At 40.7% G+C, this 26,235-nt stretch overlaps 1 protein-coding gene across 5 annotated transcripts in view; it reads left to right on the top strand.

The window, feature by feature from the left end:
- gria1a (glutamate receptor, ionotropic, AMPA 1a) overlaps positions 1–26,235 on the top strand; it is a 94,338-nt gene that overhangs the window by 20,434 nt on the left and 47,669 nt on the right. For all 5 annotated transcript variants that reach the window (XM_086023769.1, XM_086023768.1, XM_086023771.1 and 2 more), the window contains exons 3-5: positions 6,115–6,354; positions 16,611–16,795; positions 21,479–21,532. In XM_086023769.1, the coding sequence (XP_085879895.1) occupies positions 6,115–6,354; positions 16,611–16,795; positions 21,479–21,532 (479 nt within the window). The remainder of the gene's footprint in view (positions 1–6,114; positions 6,355–16,610; positions 16,796–21,478; positions 21,533–26,235) is intronic.

Raw genomic sequence — 26,235 nt, 5'->3', positions numbered from 1 at the left:
TGAAAATCCTGTACATGATAACGCAGAGTTACATGTGATTCTGCTGTCCCCGAGTGTGCTTTAAAGTGGAAGTCAACCCAAACATATTTTTTTCAAGAGTACGTTCCCGGCAGGCCCACTAGTTGAAACACGGCATTCTGATTAATTTTGCGTTTGTGGAATATAAATTAAGCAGCACGAAGCACTCGTTTTTAGCCATCTCTCATTTCGTCTTCTGTCAACTGAAAATGACATCACAACTGCTCACAACGACCAATCACGGCTGACCTGTTTTCTGAATCCGAGCCGTGATTGGTCGTTGTGAGCAGTTGTGATGTCATTTTCAGTCGACAGAAGACAAAATGGATGCCCCCAGAGATGGCTAAAAACGAGTGGATTAACACTTATTCCACAAAGGCAATATTTATCGTAATGCCCTGTTTCAACTAGTGGGCTTGCATAGAACATATTCTTGGAAAAAAAATGTTTGCATTGACTTCCGCTTTAAGGTGTTTAATGTTCCCCTAGTTGGAATTTTCTGTAAAACTAAACATACAACAAAAATAATTATACACATTGTCTATTTAAACGCAAAACCTCCTTCTTTTCGAAAACATTGCTAGTCCTAATGCTAAAGCCAATGGAGGATCCCGTTTAAATACTAACGGGAAATTAGCATTGACTTCAGGAGTGATAGTCCTTAAAAATAACAAATATTCACACACAAACGCTGTGGAAACACATACACACTGGTAAAATAACACAACTCAAAGGCACAAATTGTTCCCAATCTGTGAAAAATGTGTTATATTAACAGGGTTGAATCGCAACTTTCTGTTCTCATTCTAAGTGTACTCCATCCATGCACGGCACCACACTACCCGTAAGAGGCCAAAACACGCAGGAACAGCCACTAATTTGTTTTTTCAATTGAATATTTAGTATATTCTTATTAATTTATTTTCTCGTCCTTTCAAGCTCTATTTAAAGTTGGGTTTTCAAGGTGTGAAGGAATTTTCCCTTCGTCCAAATTTAAGGATAGAAAGATACAAGGATACCTTTTTTGTGTACCAACACACATTTCTACATGACATGGCACAAAATATAATCCCCGAGATCCCAAATTAGCCCAGTAATTTCCAAGAATTGTGAAAATAACTTTAATGTACTGTATGTAAAGATGCAAGGCATCAAAGGTGTGGATGCAGCAGAATGAAAATTCAAGAGGCTTGAATTTCACATGCTATTTACAAGGTCGTTTTGTACAAAAAGAACAGTGTTTTATTTTGTTATCATTTACGAGCTCGAGGGTGCTCAAAATTGGAGGTGCTGCCGCTGTATGATCTGTGGTGTGCTCACATCAGATCAGACAACTTCATGCTTCTCTTACGAGCCTGGAATGGATTCTGTTTTTTTTCTCTATTTATAATTAGAAAACAGTTAAAACACACACCGAAGCAAGGAGAAATGAGGAGAAATGAAATATATTTCCGGTAATATGATAACAGACTTGCAAAGTAACGGCCTAATGTGGAAAAAGTCAAACAGGCAGAGTATTGAGGCGACTGTAAAAATTGGGTCTAGAATAGTACAAGTGGAAATGCAATGTATAGTGGTAGAATGACTCAGAATGTGCATTTACACGCCAGAACATGTGCAGGCCATGAAGAAGAGTCAGTGTGGCGAGGTGCAAAATGTCTATTTCAGGGCTTGCTTTAAGTAGGGTGAGTCACCAGGCTTTTGGATCACTCGAGGCTGTGTGTGTGTGTGTGTGTGTGTGTGTGTGTGCGTGTGTGAACATGTATTTTCACGTGTATATCCCCTCAGCCCTCCCCTTCGCCCTCTGTCTTCGTCATAGGCAAGAACACACATTTGCCTGCCTGGAGGGTGCAGGTCTGTGACAGGTTAGGCGTTTTGGATACAGGCCATCCTCACTGTCTTTTCCCCGGCTTCTGGTGGTGAGCTGGCCCTGGTGCAGGGGACAGGCAGGAATATCAATCTGTTCTGGTAAATACTGAGATAAGCACCACCAATTGCCACAGCCCGAGTGGCCCGGACCAAAAACTGCACGTGTGAATCTAGCGTGCTACGAATGACGAGACTGCAAACATAAATGAGCTATTTTGGGATATTAGGGTGTGAATGAATTTAGCTTGACAGACAGAAAATCAGCGAAAGAGAGGTGTAGAAAGTGAGGGATGAAAGCAAATGATAGATGGAAGCCGCCTACTGCTGCCAGTGAAATGTCAGTGGAACCCCAGGGATACATTGATTAACCTCTCTACACCTAATCTGCCTTCAGCTCCTGCAGCTTTCACTGACAGTAAACAGACAGGCTGGTGGAAAACAAATGGATACAGTTCCGGTACGGCGTCGTTGCCCCAACTGGAGCACCTGGTTTGGATGAATATGAATATTTTTAGTTTCAATAAAAATAGCTTTTGTTATGAATAAAGGTCTGCCTTTTTTTTGCATGAAGACCCAGCCGTTTGTTTCGTACAATCACTGGAGTCAACTAATAGAAGCGTGAATCGTCTGTTCCCCAGAGGACAGCATTTAGGAGACTGTGCTATACAGATCCTCCTCAGCATGTAGTGGGTACTTCCACATAGGTTTACAGAAATTGTCTTTGTGTGTGTTTTTATTTTTTATTTTTATTTTTGAGTACTCCTAACCGTATGTGCCCTATTGTTGACTCTTTTACTATTTCAAAGTGAAAGCTGCAAAAAGTGTCATTTAAACAACAAACACAATATGGTGATAATTATCGTATGATGAGGTTCATATGATATCATATTGTGACATTTGGATATCGTGACATCACCTATATATATATATATATATATATATATATATATATATATATATATATATATATATATATATATATACATCCATCCATTATCTATACACGCTATTCCTCACAAGGATCGTGGGGCGTGCTGGAGCCTATCCCAGCTGTCTTTGGGCAGTAGGCGGGGGACACCCTGAATTGGTTGCCAGGGCACACAGAGACAAACATCCGCACTCACAATCACACCTAGGGGCAATTTAGAGAGTCCAATCAACTTACCATGCATGTTTTTGGAATGTGGGAGGAAACCGGAGTAGCCGGAGGAAACCCACGCAGGCACGGGGAGAACATGCAAACTCCACACAGGAAGGCCGGAGCCGGGATCGAACCCACGACCTCTGAATATATATATAGTTGCGGTGGGCGATATATCTGAAAAAAGTCTCTAAACATAAAATGCCTTTTTGAACTTAATGGGCCCTATTTTGGTAGACTGGTGCCCATGTGCTTGGCGTAAAAATGGACGTAACTTCATTTTCATGCCGGCACAAGTCTAGTCTTGCGTGTTTGGGGCCGTATTGCACTAATCTGGGTGTGCTGATGCACGAATTAGCCTCGCCCACGACTCGCCTGATATTTTGGTGACTGAAGGTTATCTGCGATTGGCGTAAAACTGTCTGCATCGTCATTTTCGTGCCAAGGCAATGGTCTACTTCAGCATGTTTGTGAATTTGGTACGCCTCACTGGGTGTTTCACGCTCCCAGCGTCGCTAAAATATTTTAAAAGCACCCTCGTCTCTACTGTGTGTGTGGGGGGGCATCCACAGCACCCAACGTGTAGCAAAATACCAAATGAAACAAAAAACAAAGTATTTCCTTTCAGTCAATATTGATACTTACTGGTTTTTTTTTACTTTTTTTATTTAAAATGAGAAAATCAATTAAATTGATTAATGAAATTAAAGATAATGCAGTTGATTAAATTAAAGCCCAACTACTTAAGTGGACTAAATATTAGACAAAATGTCTGGTAATTAAACACATTTTCAAGGGATGTACACTGTTGTTGTGTACATTGTACTATGCAATGTTGTTGACATTCATGCTCCCAGCAGTGCATCTTAAAATGTTTATTTCTGGAAGAGGCTATACACCAAAGCAACACTGTGTCATATGTCAATTTTTGTTGATTATGACGGCGCCATGTGGACAAAAGCGGTAGTGTTTTGTCAAAAATCAACCACATTCCGTCCTTATAGCGAAAGAGGAAGTGAGTATGCCATAAAGCAATTCAGGACATTTATATATTTTTTGTGTGCCAGGGTTGATCCCCTCCTCCTCAAAGTTGCTTTGTGCCAGTAAAAATGATAGAGACCCCCTCAGGGCATGAAGTCCCATTCAACTATTGTACTTGTAAGTCAAAGTTTCATCAAAAGAATTGTGAAAAAAATTTATTAAGGTTGATTTCTTCCCCAGTGCTGCTTTAACCTTCATTTGTTGTTCAAGCAATGCAAACATAGTGAACTCATACTTTCTTCAAGTGCAAGCATTACAGTTGACCACCCTTTTTAACAGAGCTGTGCACTTGGCCCTTTTTTGGCGGTCTATCCTCCATCCTCCGTCCTGCGTCCGCGACCTGCGTACCATTCCGGCCTCGTCCCTCCGTCCTTATTCATAAAAATGATGGGCCCCCGACCCCCATACTTTTAAAGACCCCACCCACCAAAAAAAAAAAAAAGGAAAAAAAAGCGTCCGTGCAGAGAGAGACGCTAACGGAAGAGGTTTATTTAAAGTTCATTAGCTGGCTAATTTACTATTCAAACCTGCTGTGGACATGCTTCAAACACGCTTCAAAAGCACCATTAGAAGTTACCCAACTGCACGCACTTACTTCCATTGTTTTGCCAGTCGTCGTCTTCTACCAAGCAAAGTTCTCCCTCTCCGAAGTCTGCCAATAAAGCGGCTGCAGCATTCAGGTTTAAAATTTCCCGCAGTCAAACGCCAGCGCTCCTTCTTTGCCTCCTTCTTCTCCTCCTACCTTTTCTTCTCCCCTCCGTGCAGACGGAACGCATGCAGTGCACAGCGTTCCCGCAGGGCTCCCAATGCAAGTGTAACATATGATTTAGTTGCCAATTGATATTGCCAATTGATTGATTTCGTTTTTGTACTTTAATTTTTGGATTGCATATACTATTTTGTATTTATTATTTTTCTAACATGCTGCAATATTGTGTTGTGAGTATGTATTTATTTTTATCCGGCTTAAGTATTTATTCCTTTTGGGGTTGGTTTGCTACGGCGCATTTCAGGAGTGAAGAAGAAAGAGAGAAAGAGGTGAATTAGAGCGAGGTTGTTGAACTTCAATGATTGTTATCATTATAGAAGCCTAGAGAAGCCTTTTGCCGTGTAGACTGAGATGAAATTTGGCCGCCTCGCGACCACGTCACACGCATGAGGGCCGATTAGTGGACCGGACTAAAATCCACTTCCGCCCTTGCTTAGTCCGCCCCTGTTTTTCAAATGTGTCACCCCCCCGCCGCCCTCCGCCGCAAAAATGGGCGTCCATCCGGGACGGACTGTTCCGCCCCCGGAATGGACTGCCCAGGTCTGATTTTTAGGACTACTTTGTCTTTAGCTGGTTCATTTTGTCATAGGACATTATTGACTTGGCTGTGATAACAGCGGACCTAGCAAGTCATTTGCTTCAACGTCATGTATCCATCTGAAGGTGTTTGATTGTGTTACTATGCATAATCTTATTGCAAGAGTTGCAATGAGGCGACAGGTCATTTTTTTAAAGTTAAGATTAAGCCACAATCAGCGTACTCACATGCGTAGTGCTTGCATGCGCTTCTTTGGTGGTTCGACACGTCATCTTTGCTGGTTTGATGAACAAGGTTCACAAAAATGGGTCTTGTGCACAGAAAACACGCTTTTGTGCTCCAAATTTCCTCTTAGGTGCTTGTAATTGTGGCACATCTAATCCAATCTAATGTAATGTAGCTTCTGCCAACACCAGGCAGAATGCTGGGGTCGGGGGTTTGCTTCCTGATGTGTTTTCACTTGATATTCATCACGCGTCTATTGTAATATATTGATATTGAAGTATCGGCCAGCCCTAAAATACAGTATAGTGATCAGATGAGCTCCTCTGACTCAGTAATGGGGGACTACTGTATACTCCTTTGCCAACAGTATTAGTGTGCATATCAATTCTGTATATTGTACACCTACGTTTTGATTGTGTAGTTTTGCTCATAGCACTGAGTTATTTGCATTTTAAATACATCTGATTTTGCTCTTCAAAATTTCATTCACAAGTGTTTATTTTTTCCCTGCAGTCTGCTCCCAGTTCTCCAAAGGTGTGTACGCCATCATCGGCTTGTATGACAGGAAAACAGTCAACATGCTCATGTCCTTCTGCGGCGCCCTGCACGTCTGCTTTGTTACGCCGTCCTTCCCGATTGAGACAGCCAACCAATTTGTCATCCAGCTGAGGCCCGAGTTGCAGGACGCCCTCGTAGGTGTGATCGAATACTACAGATGGGACAAGTTTGTCTACATGTACAGTTCAGACTCTGGTAGGTATCTTCCTGTCTATCTATCTAGCTATCTATCATTAATTAGTCTACGGGCTGATAACATGATGTTGCCCAAAGTCAGCTGGGATTGCCTCCATCTCACCCACAGCCCGAATGAAGACAAGTGGTGTGCAAAAAGGAAGGATGGAGCATGAATGTGTGTTAGTGTATTGTTAAACATTGAGGAGACTAGTATAACTCCATTTCTACCCAACAGCATTCGACACTCACAGATCTTCTTCATATCACATGTCTAATTATGGTGCTTAGCAGTGTACTTTTTGATACACATTGGTCATCTTAGCCTGCTTGGTCTTCACATCGTCATGGAGACGGCTATGGGGTGAATGAATGAGGACATGAATGAGGAACTGTCATACCATTCTATACTGCGTAATTGTATTTGTACTCTGCTCGAGTACTGAAAAGAAAAATGCACCAGCACTGATGGGGAGATAAATCACACAATGCAACCAAAGATTCTGCTTTTCATTGTGCTCATCTCAGCAGGAATTTCTGGTGCTTGAAAATGCACTGACGGAACTAAAGAAGTCATCTTCATGTTTGCTTATCTGCTTCCCTGGAATGCAATCAGCTTCTTCCTTGCCATGTTATCGGGCCCTCGCCTTGGTGTTTTGGTGCATGGCCACATATGGGGGATTTTGTGTCATCAAAGCATTCATGCACATTTTTTACATAGTCTGTGAGCAAATACACATGCATACCTGTCAACCCCCGAGGTGTACTGAATCTCACCAAAGTTGTTATTTGCCCTTACGTATCTGTATATAACACATTACACATTATTTTCAAATGGCTGCTGTCACGTGAATGGAAATCAGCGATGTACATGTTTGAAAAGGCTTTTCCACCTGTACAAATTACGCCGAAAGTGTACAACTTGACAGGTATGCACATGTACACAGGCACACTTTAACATTCAGGCACACTTTAACATTTGAAACTATTAGAACTAAGAGAGCGTAATTTTGATGGATTGCGCTTTGTTGGGCTCTGACAATGACGTCATTGACTAAAATGATTATTACTCGCCGCTCGAGTGTCTAAAAAAGGTATTTTGTTTATTACAATAATGTTGTGTGTATCTTTTAATGTAAATTATGTCATATAAATGAATGAGAAACAGTTGGTGGAGCGCCTATATTGTCCCGTGCGGCTCTCGCGTGTGCCAGCTGTTATAAAATATATATTAGTTTGGTGCTGAAAGAAAGGAGACACGTTTCGCAAAAGACTTGCCTGCACTTGACTTCGAAGAACAGGAAGTAAATCGAAAGCATAGCACACACAACAACTCTGTCCCAAACACACCCCAGAACTCTTTTTAACAAGCACTACATAAGATCATTATGTTATTTATGTCAACTGTCTGGCATGTGCTACCGACAACGTCTTGACTATCGCATCTAATGGTCTATTTTACCACATGGGACATGGCTGGCACAGGGGGACTTTTTTACTTGGACTCGCTGTGTATCAGTTGAGCAATTCATCCTCACACCCGTCTAGCAGCATTTCCCAATGCAGCTGCTGGTTGCTATAGAAACCCAGCGGCGCCGTTTAAACTTAAACATGTTTAAGATTAAGCAGAGCCGTCAAATTGAGTGGGACGCCGTAGTTATCGGAATAATGACTCGTAACTATTTTTATTATTGTTTAATACCATAAAATAGCATCATGGTAATGAAATACATGCAGAATTAGGAAAAGTCAAGACGCCAGTAGCATCTCTATATATGTAGAGTAATAACTAATCAAAGTTTGAAAACAGTCAAAATGACTGCTCTCGTACTCCTAATGTTAATTTAACTTTAATGGTGACATATTATGCCACTTTTTCCCAGTTGAAAACAGTTCCCAGTTGTATCCCAAGGACAAAGAATTGTATTACACTTTACAACATTCTATTTCACTTGCTGAATTTAGCCCATTTAAGGGGGGTAGCCTTATTTAATGCTGTGATTAGACACTGCGCCGAATGGCGAATATGGATTTCATTATACTGATGACCGGGGACAGAGCTAAATGGTTGAACAAGGCAAAGCAAATGGCTTCTAGTTGCGCAAGTGGAGCGCAGTATGTGGCAACAAAGTTGTAAAGACAACAAAAGTATTTTCATTTGTGGAGTCAGCACTTCATCAGCAGCCATCGCAAGCCGCTAACTAACTTGACTATAACTATTTCGCACATGTGACACGTCACCAAACACAAAAACTACTACAACTCCCCGACCTCACCTTGTCAGTAACCTCGAGCAATCTAGTATGTCCCATTTATCACAAGCATATATGCTAACATATATGCAAAATTCAGTGTAGCTTTTCATACCTTTTGGCATTGACATGAGTCAATAATTTAGACCAGCAGGGCAGGATTGGGCAATTCATTTTGCAAAGGGGAGTAACTGGAACACTTGTCGAGCGCCAAACCAATATGCTCACCTTTAAACCTTCATAATTTTTTTTTAGGAATCAAGAAAAATCACATTGTCTTGTTTCAATAAAATGCTATGTGTGTGGATATGCTTTAATTGTTATACATTTAAACAAAATTATAAGGGCTTTAAATATTTACATTTTGAAAATTTGAGCATTCATTTTGTGCACTGCCAACTCAAAATAGCGGTTGTATAGATAAGTGGGAAGCATAACATTATTGACAGTGATGTATAATGATACAGTGATGACTTTTAACACATCCAATACGTACGGTTTATGAAACTGTAGATTTGACTGTAGATAGTAATATCAGGCTAAATCCTCTTGGCCCTCTCCCTCCACCCTTCAGGAAATAAGAATGCTGCTAACCTTCGGACCACTGTTGCAACTTTTGCTACTCTCTTTTTTAGGACAAATAGTTGCTAGAGGGGTCGGAAAGGTCACTACATATAGCGAAAACGACACTAAGTTGGCGATGCCGTAGGCACAAGTTGTGGCTCTTGCTACCTAATTTCTACCAACGTCCACACATGTGCACATAAAAATAAAAGCATAATTTTCCAGATAAAAGCACCACCTAGTTTACGTTTTATTTTGACTCCATGGTCTCTCTGAGGGCCAGTCTGAAACTGTAATGTAGCTCCGGAGCTTCGCCAAGCCCTATTGTGCAAGCTGTACTATGTGCATTTACTCTGACCTCACCGTTTTTACAAAATTCAGAACGGCCTACTCACAGACACAAAACATGCGGGTAACAAAAGGTGGACTTGGTTGGTGAATTTCATTTCACACTTAAATCGGTGAACAGGCACTCCGTTGACCCAACTATTTGAACTGAAGCAATTACAAAGTCAATCTTGCACAGTACAGCGTGTATGTAGCCTTTGAAGCTTTACAGACGCATTCCAGGATATTACGCTGCTAAGCTTACTGATGGGCAGTAACAATGAATATTTCACCCTCTCCCTTTTGCCCCGTTGATGCATGATGACCTTTGTGATCCGCACACACGTCCTATAGAATGTTTTAAATAGAATGTTTTAAATATCCTGTGATCCCTTCATCCTCCACTCACTGTGTGTTCATGTTTGTATACTGTATGAGTGCAAGGTCACCCCGTGTGATTGAGTGGTAGAATTGAGTCGGTGCAATCCCTATCACAAGTCGTCTGTTGCCTGGATACAGCATTGCAGGCATCTTAATCTGCAAGGTTATTTTGAGACTTTAAGATAATATCTTGGTTGAAACGGGTTTGGCATGTGTGCGTTTGTCTTTTGTTACATCAAATTTGAGTTTTTACATTAAATATTTGGCTGCCGTTAACTTTTGTCTGATGTGTTGTTTTCAGGAAAGAAAATCCAATTATACTGTGAGCATTAAAAGGTGCCAATTTTCATATGCTGTATGTTCCTGTCATCTCATCATGCAGCAGCTGCTAAAATAAGTACACAATTGTTTTCTTTTACAAAATGTTAAGGTTAGGGAAAACTTATTAAATAGACTATTAAACCATCATAAAAAGAAAATATCAATGAAATGGTTTTCTTAAGGTTTATTTTCTCTATTCTCAATCGCCTGATGCCCAAGGGTGCTTGTGGGAGGTGGATTACATCAAGGTATTATTCTCATTTATCATGCCATGAAAGGACCATTTTACTTTGGCTTGTCCTACGAGGCCCCTTGTCAGCCCCTTTCTAAATCATTGGAGTGCATCAGCTACTTGTCTTCATCTAAAATAGGATGATCACTGAAGGCAATGTGACCCAAAATATAGGGAAGGAGAAAATACAATTAAAATGAGAGAGAGAGAGAGAGAGAGAGAGAAACTTTGGACCTGGAGTATAGACCAAATACTTTAAAACTCATTCATGTAAATACAACACAGATTTTTGACTTTTCCATTTGCATGATCTGCAAGAAAAAAAGACCAATAGCCATAGTAGAATGTGGGGTGGCAACTATCCAATAATTCAGTATTTTGCAGTGTTCTACTGCAAATTGTACAGAATAATTGTGTATTAAACGGAATCTTTACTTAACGCATTTTGGTCTATGACGAACAACGAATTGATTTCCTTTGTTATATAGTCAATAGTTTTTATTTCTTTAAATTCACATTGTGCATAGCAGCAAACTGTATTTTATTGTCTATAAACATTTTCATTTTCAAACAAATAATAATAATTACAAAAAAGGCTTTAACGGCATTCGTGCAATTTCACTTGAGCAGTAATGGGCACGTTCGGAGGTATGCTCTGAGTGCGCACTGGTTCACTCCAACCGTTCAGAAACTCAAAGAGTTGCACAAATTTGCCATTGGAATATTCAGAGTGCACCAAAAACAGAGTGCCGGTGCACGCACTAGGCGCTTCGACTGGTGACACGGGGCGCCACTCCTAGCTGCGTTCGGATATTAATGGGAGCGGAGCGCACTGTGAGTCTCCAAACACGCCCACAGTCAGCGTAGTGGCATCAGAGTGAATTTCCGAAGGTGCCCAATAACAAGGTACATTCGTGGCTGTGTGTTTATGATCTTAGACCAACTAATTAGGAATAATGCGAATATTATTTCTACTACACGTTTTGGAAATGTTCAAACTAATGTAAAGACACCTCGAGAGAAAACTGTTGAAATGGTCAACTATATTAAATGTTGATTAATGTTCTTATTAATGACAGTAAAGTGTTTAGTGTAAAGTGTTTGGATCATTCACATGTTAGATAATAATCATCAAGAAGGATTTTAAGGACTTAACCAGTTAGCATCCAGTGATTTCCGTAACTTTTTGGCAGCTCTGCGTACAAGTTAGGGTGTGAAATTGCTTATTTCAAGCCTTGTATTAGTTATTGTGACTTACTTTTACACTTTAATGACAGTTAACACTTGATTCAAATTCAAATAATATGGCTGCTGTCCATGGTGCTGGTCCCAGCAACTTGAGAGGGCAAAATGTTCTCCGGCCGGATGCTCTGACTTTTCCCACTAGTCTTGATTAACAGCATCCTGTCACCTTTGCACACATCAGTTTCAGTGTTGAACAAGACAACCTAGTACGTTAGTAAAAGGCCCCATTCCATTAGTTTCTCTCTGTTTCAGTGTGCAAGGTCTCCCCGCTGAAGTACATCACTTCTTGTCTAAGCCTTCCACTTCCTGGCTGTCATATTTATTTACTAATCCAGTGATCCCTCATTCATCGCAGTTAATGGGGGGGACAGAACCTGGTGCGATAGGTGAAAAACCGTGAAGTAGCGTCTGACTTATTATTATTGTTATTATCATTATTATTATTTTATATGATATTTATTGTAGAGTTTTATTTTGCGGGGGATTTGCGCCTCTGTTACGCTGTTGCAAACCCCCGACATGGTTACCACATTTCTAAGTACTTGTTATACAATCAATTTAACTTTAAAAATGCAAAATGAATAATATATACTAAGCTGCAGGCTGTGATAAGAATTTAGCCTCAACTACGGCAGCTGACAGTCATGACGGAACGTTCGCTAAAAACTACGTTAAAGTTTTCATTTTTATCATAAAATTGACTTACCTTAACTAGGATGTCATAGTGTAATTTATCCAATCGTGCACTTTAAAGCGCTTGTCGTCATCTTGAAAAGCGAAAGTAAAAACGGCCGCTTCTTCTTCTTCTTCGTTCGCTTTGTTGCCTCCCCTACTTCATTTAAAAATGAAGAAGAAGCATGGCCACCGGAGGGGGATCATGCAGTAACTTTATCTTTGCACAACAACATCAATAAAGTCCTTTGGATAAAATGCAACGCGGGATTGTAGTTAAGGTAAGCTGTTTTAAGACAACCTAAGACAAAACTAACAAATACTTTCACACTTTATTTGGCGATGTCTAAGTCTTGCCGGCCGGGAGTGCGCTGCGCTCACGACATATAAACACAGCTGTTGTACTGTACTATCTGATTTTTACAAAACTTTATTAGAGCAAACACATCATTACAAATACGGAGGAGAAAGTATCCGGCTTGACTGATTAATTCAACGGTACATTTGAATTGTGGACAAGACTAAGCGAGAGGCTGCGATGATGCGCACCCAGTCAGCTCACATATAGTACCCAGTGGAAAAAGTCAATCCACTTGTGCCCTCGTTGGTCGAGCTTGCGCTGGGAACCAGTCCCCGCCTTTTATGAGAGCCTGAGCGTATGTGCAAAGCCTCAGAGTCAACTCCAGGAGCGGAGCCAGAACGTGGCTGATGGGTAGGCCTGGAAAAATCAGGGTGGGTCTAAATATTTCTCTCACGTCGCACAATCCTCCAGTCCCGACACATCGTATATTCAAATAAAATGACAAACCGAATAATATGAAGTTCAGAACTTCCTTAGACAACCACAATTATGCCATTCTTAATATTCAATAAAATACAAATAAATAAAAAAAACACACAAGGAAACAGAAATTCAAAAATAATTTAATAACAATCAAACATTTTAAAGTATATATTTTTTTCATGAATCTCACTGGGTCGGCAGTCTCTCAATCAGTCTCATAGCTCCGCCCCTGTTCAACTCATATCTTTGAAACAATTCGTCTTTCTGCAAAATACCTGCCGATATGGCTGTGTTGTTCCATTTTTAATTTGTTATGAATGCTTCTGAAAAATCCGTGATGCACCGAGGGCGCGAATGTTGAAGCGCGAAGTAGCGAGGATCACTGTATTGTGGTTATTTATGGAGGTTGAACGTCATCCATCCTTTTGTTAGTTAATGACTTGGCATCAAATCGGCAGCATAGATTGCCTGGGGAGCAGTTGGTGTGCATTCATAAAGGGCCAAGGCATCATTTTCCAGAGTCAGTGACAGCGTTTATCATATTTCTTTGACATAGAGCATTGTTGTTGGTGCGGTTGCCATTTTTTACATTTGCTAAAGATTTATTGAATGAACGGACTAAATGACTAAATGTGCTTATTGTCTTAGGCCCAAAAAAACACATTGCTATATTTCAAAATTTCATATGTACGTTTATATTTGGGTAACAGCTGTCAGTGTCCTGCTACAGTGAAATAATCACATTTCCCCCCTGAAATGTTTGTGGCTCCCTGTTGGAGTGGCTGACTTCCAAGAAAAAAGGAGCAAAAAGCAATGAGTCTGAGCGTCGTGTGTTTTCTAATCACTTTCTTATTCCTGCTTTACCAAGAGTCCTTCTCTGATTGGCTGCTCTCGCTCTCACTCTCACTCCATGGTGTGCCAGTGTCCAGGGAACAGTGGACTGTGGCAGTGTCACTTGGAATTGTAACTGGGAGGATGTAAACCGGGCTGTGACGGTGTCTTTGGCTGTGATGCATGGGCTGAGTGTTTGTCGGTGTAGAAGTGGTCGTTATTTAGGCCGGCACACTTGAAAGTGTCAGTGTGCTGAATGGACTCAACCACTCATTACACTTTATCACTGAACCTACAGGGGAAGTTCTGATGGATGGGCTTGGTTCCTTGCCCGTGTTGTGTCCTATAATGTTGCTATGGGTAGGGAAATGTGGAGGAACTTAGGTTACAATATTTTGCAAATAATATGACTTTACAATAATTATGCGATATTCAATATATTGGAAGAAAAATATGAAATTATTGATAATTTGTGCTGCAATATGAGAAGACATAATTGATTCATGTTAATAAGTGAATAAAAAAATACACTTCAACTCATTATGTGTCCATTGTAACATTTTCAATCAAATATTTACCCTACTTTGTTTTATAGTGCAAGATTAAAGTATTCGCAGCCAAGCATTTTATTTAAAAAAAATCACAAACAGTAATTCACTGTCATCACTGTAAGTTGTACATGCTTGAGTGGACTTAATCGACCAGACCATGTGAATTAAGGGTTGCAGATCACTTCCAGAACAATTTATCGGAATTTCCTCAAAATTATGTCAAGAACATTACAGTTATCAGTTATCAAAAACTAAATTAAAACTAAAACTAAAAACTAAATTATTAGTACAAATGTATTCATGGCTGTAACTGTGTGTGCATTTACCTCACTAAACCAAGGTGTAGCAATTTCACTATTTAATCCATCCATCCATTATCAATACCGCTTATCCTCACAAGGGTCGCGGGGTCACTATTTCATATTTTTGAAAAAAGAATAAATCAATCTCACAATTATTAAAATATGTCATTGCTGTCCTGTGAAAAACACATATGTCCAATGTTGAATATTTTTTTTTGAATGGCATTTCTGTAACGCAGAAACCCCATTCATGTAAGTTATTTTAAAAATGAAAAAAATGGACATGGAAGTGTTTTTCGCATGACATTTTTAAATAAAGGCAGCAGCACCCAACTTTTTAGAGCCACTATAGCCATTTTCATGTTGAAACATATTTTCAAAGACGGACAGAAACAAATAAAAACAAATGATTTAAAATAACACTCATCAGTCTACACTTCCACGAGCTGGCGTATTCCAACAATTATTAAGACAGTGAAGACACAGGTGCCTTAAAGTGTCATGGCGTTTGATAATCTACGATGAATTAAGCTTTCGTTCGCACACAGCTGTTGTCTGAGCATTATTGAACATAATAATCTGCCCATGATGCTTCGCATTGTGTCGCATGTATGAATACTCTCAGGCTAGCATTGTGCTATTGGCGACAGGTCTGCGACACATGCCATGCACACATCAGGAATTGTTGCTACTCTGATCGGTCCATTATGTCACATGTTGCGATGACATACAGTTTCCCACATGGAGGAGAGGATGCAGCACGCAGCTCGTTGCTGCTGCAAAGCAAACTAGTTTGGCGTATGTGTAAAAAGAAGCTACTCACCTACGTTCCCCATTAGCCGCCACCTTCCAGATCCTTTTCGCAATAAAATTAAATGCATCGTCTAGTCATCTTTATCAACCCTTTATGGTTGTAGCAGGCATGATATCCATTGTTGTCGCTGTCTTTTTGAAGTGACGCCACCGACTTGGAACGTAACTGTTTCAAAACAACTTGTGTCCACGAGTATAGTCAAGCTGCGCGCAGCACTCAAGGATAATGCCGGCACATCAAGGTGGAGTTCATGCACTTCTTCTGTCTCGTCTTCCCTACTTCCGGAAATACGCCGTAGCAAACCTGCTGTGTATAGTGGTTTACTGGTATGCTTTTATTTTGAAGGCCGGGAAGTGTGAAGGGGGGAGGAACGGGGCAGGGACCAACAATGTTTATGAATATGGCCGGACGGTCGCGGCCGGAGGGGTCCCCAGGTCAAGGGTGGAGGGTTGCGGCCGGACCGGCAAAAAAGGGTCAAGTGCCCAGCTCTGCATATTTCACATCAGAAAAAAAATCTCACAGCATACCATTTAGCATAATGATTCACAAAAGGTGGCTATACAGGTTCATTATGTACCTTCTGCCATCTATTTGAAGAACATTTGATTGTTTTGCCTGTGACTACAGGTGTTTGGCATAAATACATTTTTTTTACATTATAGTTTTTTTTTCTCATATATATTTTTGGACAAAATAATTGACATTGGATGATTTCTTGCGTCGCACCTGATGATCTCTCATGGCACACTGGTTGAGAATCACTGCTGTATAGTGACAAATGTTGATAGCAATACAACTCAAAATCTGTATTCTGTTCCACTCCTATGCAATCAAAATGCACCTTTGTTACAGCTCTAGCATGAAATGTGCTATATAAATAAAATTGTATTGTATTGTATTGTATTGTATCTCTAAGGCCATTCTGATTAATAACAGTGGCCTCTCTAGATGACTCTTCTGAATGAAACTCATTTTTCTTTGGTTTCTCCACCTCTGTCCAGGGCTCTCCGTGCTCCAAAAGGTTTTGGACACAGCAGCAGAGAGGAACTGGCTGGTGACCTCAGTCAATGTGGAGACCATGACAGAGGCATCGTTCTTGAAAGTGTTCCAAGATTTGGACAAAAGAAAGGAGGGGCAGATCATCATCGATTGTGAGACAGAGAGGCTCACTGGCATCCTGAAAAAGGTAAACAGCTTTTCTCACCAATATATTTACAATCCATTGTGCTTTCATGATCTTAAAACCTCATAGAAAAAATATAGTCCATCTGTTTGGTTGTTTTCCCCTTTGGGCACATGCGATTTATTTTGAGCAATTAGCTTACTCAAAGGAGTTGAGAAGAAGTGGTTTTGTATACTCGGCTTTGCATGGTTCAACAAAATGAAAGAAAGCGGCGATGCAGAACGGAAAAGGATGTGCAGGTAGTGACAGCATTTGTTGGGCTGCTGTTATGTGAAGTCTCCAAGAATCAGGGGCAAAAAATGATAAACAACACAGGTTATGCATTTTGAGCCTGCATTCTTCCATGACAGGATGAGCTCTCAGCGTTGCTCAAACAAAAATGATCCAGGAATTATAATTGACTGTTCAGTCGAAAGACTTTCAAAGCTCACTCAAGACTGTGTTGCCATCATCAACACTTGGCAAGTCTTGTCCTTCAAAGTCTCTTGCTGGTAGTGTTTTATCCCAAAAAATAAATACATTTTATAAAATTGATATGTTTTAAATTGGTGACATTGCTTAAGATTCCAGAGTACATCATGGTGCTTTCTTGCAACATTAGAAAGGTACTTCAATTGAGATGGATTGCATCACATGCCTAATTTTATTTATTAAATGTGTTTCTTTCTCGTCATATTTTGAAACAAATTATTCACTTGGTTAGGATAAGGGGCTCTATTTTTGTGACCAGCATAGATCCTTGGCAGTGTGTAGCGTAATTGCGCCAAAGCAGGTTACACCAGATGATGGTAGCAGGGCAGCGGATCTGCGAGAAGGAGGGCTGTGCTCCTTTGGGAGTGATACAAGCCGACTTCAATCATGGCCAGTCAAAATGGCTCCTTTCATTGTCTTTAAAGGGGAAGTCAACGAAAACATGTTCTTTTCCAGTATATGTTCTATGCTGGACCACTAGTTGAAATACGACATTACAATTATTATTTTGTTTGTGGAATATGAGTTAACCAGCAAAATCCACCCAATTATAGCCATCTCAGAGGGCGGCCATTTTGTCACTTTTGTCGACTGCTCAGGGCTCAGGTGACAACCAGTCATGGCACAAGAAACAGGTGAGCCGTGATTGGTGAGCCCTGAGTATTTGTGATGTCATTTTCAGTCGACAGAAGTGACAAAATGGCCGCCGCCGGAGAAGACTAAAAACGGGTGCATTAACTCTTATTCCACAAACGCAATATTTATCAGAATGCCTTATTTCAACCAGTGGGCTTGCATAGAACATCCATCCATCCATTATCTGTACCGCTTCTCCTCACAAGGGTCGCGGGGCGTGCTGGAGCCTATCCCAGCTGTCTTTGGGCAGTAGGCGGGGGACACCCTGAACTGGTTGCCAGCCAATCGCAGGGCACACAGAGACAAACATCCGCACTCACAATCACACCTAGGGCCAATTTAGAGTCTCCAATCAACTTACCATGCATGTTTTTTTTTGGAATGCGGGAGGAAACCGGAGTGCCCGGAGAAAACCCATGCAGGCACGGGGAGAACATGCAAACTCCACACAGGGATGCCGGAGCCGGGATCGAACCCACGACCTCTGAACTGTGAGGCGGACGTGCTAACCAGTCGACCACCGTGCCGCCTGAATAGAACATATTCTTGAAAAAAATATGTTTGGGTTGACTTCCTCTTGAAATGTGGCGTGCTAGTTGCGCACCAGAGTCTCGACGTGGCTGAAGCATATCTGCCAACCACCCCTGATCATTTGTGTGCCCCACCACCCCAAACCGTAGCTGTGTCACCCAGTGGGATGATTTAAAGAAAAACTATTCAGAGGGTTTGATGCCCGCTATTCACATATTTATGAATGAAGTATTTCGCATTAGACCAGCTGTCGACCCTATAACTGTTATACATGGTCTGAGCAGGCACAAGATCGACTTTCTGCCACCAATTGTCACTCTGCCAGACGCATCTCTAAGACACTCCTTCTGTTGCACGGCCCGCCCAGCTGTGGCGGAAATTGTTCTGCCAAATCGCACTGATATGAAAATCAGGATCTGCCAGCATTTGCTCCAGTGTGCAAAATAGAGCCCGATATGTTGAATTCAGTTTCCTTTTTTTTCTGTCAACAAACTTTACCCGACGTGCCTGACAGAGTTGAATCACATTATTTCCCCCAACCACTCTGCAAAGAAAAATAATCCATTAATGTATCCATTCTCTAGCCTAGCTTGTCCTAATTAGTGTCGCGGATGAGCAGCAGACAATCCCAGCAGACCTTTTGGTGAGAGGAAGGGGTAAAAAATATGTAACGATGCTAACGAGGGCTGGGCGCTAATTCAATGTCAGTATATATCGCACTAGACACATGATCAATACCAGTAGAAACTGGCCTGTGCTTTGTACCGCTTTTCATGTGATGCAGAAACACATTTGTACTGTTTGGACAATTTGAACAGTAAACATGTTTTTTCTACAATAACCCATGAATCACACTGTACATTCACATCCATATCCACACCCACACATAAAGTAGAGACTATTTTAGTTGAATGTTATTGATGGCCTGGTCAACAGTTAAGGTTATTGCATCAGTTCTCAGCGCTTTACAGGAGCCCCGACGATGAGAACTTTTCCAGTCAGACAGCCACCATCAATCAGCCACATCTGCTCCCCGTCTCCATGGTGCCCCGCTTGTGCATGCGCACAGTATCTGACACCTGTATTCACGCGTACACACAAATATGCACCCAGCTGCCTCTTTCGCCCTTTAAACTCCCGTGTTCATCTCATTCATCTCTTACAGTGCACAGATTCTCTTCCGATAATGTCACTGGCAGTATCCTAAGGGTGACTATTCAAGAGAAGCTAAATGTTAATATAGTCTCCTTGGAGAACATCCGTGGTGACAGAAGCGTTACTCGAAAAATGTTACATAGCTGATGCAGGGATGTGAGAAGTGACCCTTTCTATTGGAGGCCAAAGTCTGAATGGCACAAATTTGCATGTGTAATTAATAGGCACGCATATCACAAACATTTGCATTTGGTAGCCCACTGTTACGCTCGTGTGTCTGCGTATGTGGGTGTGTGTGTTTGTGCTTGTGCTTGTGCTTGTGCATGCGCATGTGTCTTCTCTCTTGCTTTTCCTTGCCAGAGGCTTGACCGCAGGGCCCGCCTTGTGCTGGGGTCACCATTAATAACAAATGCCACCTTCTGCTGTGACCTGCAGCAGTATTAGACACACGCACACTCACGCACGTGCGTGTGCACACACAAAACATAAAACAAATGCTCACCCCCTCGGGGGAAAATGCTGAGAGAGCAAGGGGAGCCACAATGTGTGATGTTCCGCACACTGGCTGAACATAGACACATAAATGAGCTGCTTATGCGCTGTAAGAAATATTAATTGGATGGTGCATGACTTTAGACGAGCGCTGCCCGCTCGGGCTTCATTCACGCGACTTCTCAGAATGCTTTGCTGACACAATTGACACTCAGTTGTTGAACAGTAAAACGCTGGTTTTATTTAGGCGAGAGCGTTGCCTGGAGCGGCGCAATGAGGAGCGGGGGAGAGGGCGGCCTATTTAAATGTCAGTCAAAGTGGGGCCAAAAATACATGTATGAATAAATTGATGCTGGCGCTATACTCCACACCTCTTGACGTGTTACTCCATCTGGCCTGACCCTTGGGGGTGCGCCTACTGGTCAGCAGTAAAGGCAAGAGAGTCGCACATGCTGTGTGTTGCCATGCCAATGAGGAATGAATGCTGTGATTTTTTTTTGTTTTGTTTTCAGGTTTGTTTGTTTTTTTGGGATCATGATGTCCCACTGATTTTGCTCTGCATTATTTTACATATCAACTATCAAACGAGAGCTTTCAGTGAGAGAATAGTAAAAGAAATAGGAGGGTTGTTTTGTTGTTGTAGCACTCCACAAAATAATTACACACATTTCAGTGTTTCATGGTTGAGCAAAATAATTGTTGGTTGTATTTTCTGTGCTGAGAAACTTGATTTGGGCGTCGGGGGTGGGTACTTTGTAAATTAGCCCCACTGTTATGTAACAGTGCGGCGCTCACAGATACAGTACACTTTTTGGAATGATTAAAGATTTACGTTGTTGTTTTACCTCACAATTGATGGGAGGAAATGCAGTCCTGAAACCAAACTACATGCAATTGAAAAGTTAATGTATTCATAGGTTCCCCTCTTCTGTAAAAGAAATAAATGAAAAGAAAGAAACTACAATTGTTGTAAAATAATTGTTTTTTTAAAAATACATACAGTACATACAATGTCCATCATTGAAATCACTTTTGTCATTCAATGTAATAGAAGCTACACTACTACATAGGAGGACAGTGTCAAAGTCAGAATACCTTTAACGTAGTGAAATATTGTTAATTATCCCTGATCCTAATCCTACCAAGGTCATTCTGGAGAATTGAAAAAAAAATCTGTAAATACATTATGTCCAAAGTTGAAGGTTGACCTATTTTCTCATTTTGTGCCATTGCTCTAATAATGGACCTACTTTCTTGAGTGACAAGGGCTCTTGTCTAGGTATAGTATATAGTCCTTTGACAGTGTCTCATTCTGTCACTTCTACTCTTGCTCAACCACACACAGCACAGTGTTGTGTGTAGGTCATTTTATCCTTTCTTCTTCTTTTTTCTATTCCCCAGATTGTTGAGCAAGGCAAGAATGCAAAGAGTTACCACTACATATTGGCAAACCTGGTAAGCAATTATCTTCTTCTGCTTTACACAATGAATGTTCTTGAGAAGGGATGTCAAATGTACAGCTCGTGGGGTAGAACCAGCTCGTCGGGGATATCCGATCTGTCCCGTAGGGATAGAGAACTCATTCACTGCTATTTTTCATAAAAAGTAACTGTTGCTGCTAATTTTGTACTCTGGAGGGTGCACTGACAACCACTTACCGCTTAAATGACATTCTGAAGTAAGGGTGCTCACCAATGCAACAAAAAAAACCCGATTTGAATCGGGAAACCGGTTGTGTTTTTTGTGATTCAAAAGATGAGTGCATCCAATTGAACTAAAGCAAATCGTTCCACTTGAAAATATATCGAGATATATATCGAATGGTCTTTTATTGGCGAGATTTATCCTTGATGAAAATCCCACATTTGCAATAACCCACTGACAAATTCATTCATATTGTAAATTGGCAGAAAGAAATTCATTGCAACATACCGTCTTGAACTAAGCCAGAAACCATATCGAATCATAACGTAAAGCAAATCAAGCCTACTTAATAGAAATGCTGTTCCACCTTTGAACTACAATTCTGTGAAAATGAATAGGCCAACCTACTGTACAAACAGTGTAATACATTGAATATTGCAAAATCTCAGTCAACAGCTGACAGGTTGGTTTGGTGTTACTATAAGGTAACTAAACTTTCTTCCTGAATATTTACCACTTTAATTTGCAATGTGTGATGAGTCAGTTGAGGTTGTCAAGATTTCCAGATGCATGCGACAATGTATCAATTTAAAATGCATTCTGGATCTTAACAGAGTTGTTTTATAAGTAGTGCATGCTGTATCTAGATCAACTTTGATCTGTAAATTGCACATGTAAATGAGAAAACTGCTTCAAAATACTCTTGTAATTGCAATAGTTTTTGTTATGAAATTTCAGATTGCTCATATGATTCACAACATTTTCAACAAGATACTCATGAATAAATAAGAATATGTACGTGTAATTCTTTGCACCAAAAGAAAAATGTAATAATCCGCTGATATACTGCTGTGGCCCACTTGAGATGAAAGTAGGATAAACTTGGAATCTTTGACTCCCCTGTATAAAATTAACGTTCCACCATGGGGTACAGTCAAGTTCGAAAGTTTGGAATGTTAAACCTTTATCATTTAATATTGACAAACCATCAGACTGCATTGGGCCTCTAAATTTAATCTGTACAATAGACCCTTTCACAGTTTGTAAACAATGTGACGTCATTTATGGGGCGCAACTTGGCTGGAGGCAAAAACATCTAGTGCGCTCGCTTCAAAACACCTGATAGCATATTTTAACAGAGCGTTTACGTAGGAATGGACGTGAAAAACAGTCATTTGAGTGAACAGGTGAGTAAACTCATTCTCCACGAACGTAAATGTTACTTTAAAAAGTTGATGGGACGATATTTACCGACCCCCTACGACTCACTCACTGGATGGATGATTTAACAGGACTACCCACCGTGCAATGTCCGGACATTTACCTACCTTATCGAAAAACCGAGCGTTTATTCCAAAGATAAACTAAAGGCCTATAAATCACTAGAAACCTATAACATCTATATTCTGTACGTCTTCAATGGACATGTTCAAGATTTTGAATATAACAACTTGAGCGACAACTTTGAGACGAGAATTCCCCAAATAATGACTAACCTAAAGTAATTTCAGTGTAATTGTAGCCCATATCATTGTCCAGACTGAAACTGATAGTAGATTTAATGACAGTACATTTCATGTTAATCCTTACTTGATATGAAGCGTTCTCTGCAAGTGCGAGCGCTGTCGAGAATACTCTCAGTCCAATCCTTTCACATAATTGTGTTCAACCACAGCCGTCTGCGATTTCTCTGACTAGCTGAGGCAGGGATGCGATAGAATTTCAAGTTTTTGTTTTTCTTTACGGTTTTGTCAAACAAAAACACATGATCACATTTTTTTATATAAAAGTCGTAGCGTTTACTCCTGGCTTCCGTTCTTTTGCCTCCAGCGTCAGTTTCGTTTGTTTCCAGCTAACACCATGACATCATCGTGACGTAGGCCATGAAAGGATCTGTACAGATTATTTTCATACCCTCCACAGCATTCGACTCTCGAAGTAAAACCTTAACCGAGCAAAATCTCTAAGAGGAAATGGAGCTCTGCCTTTAAATGTGTTTCAGAATGTCACTATTATGAGTCAAATAGACGTTCCAAACGATTTATCCTGATCAAGTGCCATAGCGAGACACTGTGAGCAGATCCCCAGTGACAAAGGTCAGACAGTCATTGTAGTGTATTGTAGTCATTTGACTACTGCCATTTCCTGCAAATTCTCTGCAGACCACCCCACAGCATTCTTCACATTCACTCAGTGACGCAGAAGAGAGAAGAGAATAATTGACATTGTAATAATAACAGCATTAATATGCTGCAGCTTGAACACTTTCTCACCACTGTGATTATTCGAGTGGCTCAATCTTGACTCTCACTTTGCCCCCAATGCCTGAGTTCATTTTAGATGATAACGCTTGGACATTTTTTTGTGGGCACGCGAGGGGATAACCGTCTTTTTCAAATATATGCCATTAAAATGTTCATGTTAGTTTTGTTTCCATAGCCTCCCATTGACATCCCTGGTCCAATCTCTTTTGTATTGGAGATGGTGAACTGTGTGTTTCACCACAATTCGTGCAAGGTGTACAACATGTAGGCTAGGACAAACGATTTAAAGGAGCTCGAATATCTCCCAGATGTCAAAAAGTAGCAAATTTTAGTAAGGATTAGGTTAGTTGGTAACTTTATCACACTAAGATTGAATCTTAAATTCCACCAAAGAGGTAGGCTACGCACCAGGAAAACAGTATTCTTATTGATGTCTGGTGTGATGTGCTTTTTGAAATTCAAATTTACGTCACAAATGTGACATTCACACAAATCGAGTCAAATTCACTATAAAATTTCACAAGTGAAATCAATTGTTGGCTATTGAGCAAGATGCAGCATCCAAGATCAACACAATGGCTTGGTTTCTTTTTCTGCATGGTCACTCGTAAAACCGCAGACTCATAGCTGCCCCACTTTATCACGCCCTTCAAACGGTTTGACGTCAGCCTGACGCACACTTAGGAAATTACTCCAAACCATCACTCTTCGGATTCAAGAAAAGTAGACATAAACTCATTAAGGACACACTTAAATCACTTCTCACTAAATACATCAATACTTTTTGGACATTTTTTTTAGATGACTGCTGTTTTAAATCTGAAATACAAATGCGGACTTGTGCCTAATGCAGATTTGCCACTCGTTCTTTGGCTGAACATGTTTCCCAAATATTCACTGTCAAAGTGCAGGAAGAAGGACACCTGGCAGCGTGCTCGTACTTTAGGGAGCAGGTGGTGACATTTGCTTCTACTGAAGCATGAACTGGCTTTCATGTTGCAGTTGTTGCCATGCCAACCTTCACTCGACCCAAACGTTCATGAAAAGAGGAGCTCAGAAAGCTACTCAGTCAGTCAGGTCTACTGGCTTTACGATAATGATCAATCATTATTGACTGTCCGGACTGGGAAGTACTCAGCATGTGGCCACGTGACAGAAAGAGCCAACTGAAGCTTTACGTGGGATTCAAACAAATAGATCAGAGCGCAGAACGAAGAGGGAAAGATTTTCTATCAGACAATCCAGAGAAGCACCTTCTCTCATCAGTCAAAACTCTTCTCTCTTGGACTTCCCACTCAATCACAACTGTCTGCCTTTTCCCTGACAGGCAGACTGCCTTGCCTTTGTCCCTTTTACTAAAATAGCCCTTCTTCACATAAAAGGGACGTATCATTACAGCCAAGCTCATTATGTTCTGACTGAAGAGGCGCCTTGCTTTTTGTGCATATTGGCCTGTAAGGTTCGGACCTTCTTTAAAAGTTGCTAACTTTATCAACTCCACTTGAGGACTTAGTTTTCCATTTTCTTTACCCACTACTTTTGTCCCAGAGGAGAGACAGTGAGTCTCTTACATGAGCTTGCATTTGAAGTGCAAAAGAGGTGTATGTCATTTTCAGGATGCTGTTAAAAATGCATGATCGCTGTGACGCAATCGAGTATTGCAATATTCATTGCCATCTTCTAGTTTACTGTTTGGCTTCTTCAGACAAACTAGATTACTTGCACTGCATTTGCTCTTTATCAACATCTGTATTCACCTTTTTAAAATTGATTTGAGTGTTTTTTGACTTAACATTTACACACAGTGTGCACACAGGCTTCACAAGCTTGACGCATAGTCTTTCCGTACAACCTGCAGGATGGATGTTTTGCAAAACAAGATTATGTGTCTATATGCACAAGTGATTAAACATTTTAATGAGTTGATCACATAATTTTCTGTCATTAATGAATGTAATCAATTTTGGGGTGGGCGGGTACTGAGTCTTACTCAAGAGCCTGTAGTCCCGAATACCATTCCCCAACAACTAGTTGTTATTCTGACAGATGCGGTACTGCCACTCAAATAACTGATTTAATAATAATTGATCATGAAGATGTCTGCCACTTGCATGGAACTGATTTTTGGTTAATTCTGTTTAATTCTGTTTGAGTAACAGCTTGTTTGTGGTCTAAAGAAGACCAACATGGCATACATGGGAAGTTGCACAACATCCACGTAGACTTCCTCTATGGGACAACGTCCTCCGA

Source organism: Filicampus tigris, chromosome 2 (assembly GCF_054856515.1).
Source record: "Filicampus tigris isolate MCC_2025a chromosome 2, RoL_Ftig_1.0, whole genome shotgun sequence".
Taxonomy (NCBI): Eukaryota; Metazoa; Chordata; class Actinopteri; order Syngnathiformes; family Syngnathidae; genus Filicampus; species Filicampus tigris.
Note: the sequence above shows the minus strand (reverse complement) of the source record. Positions and strands in the feature narration are given on the sequence as shown.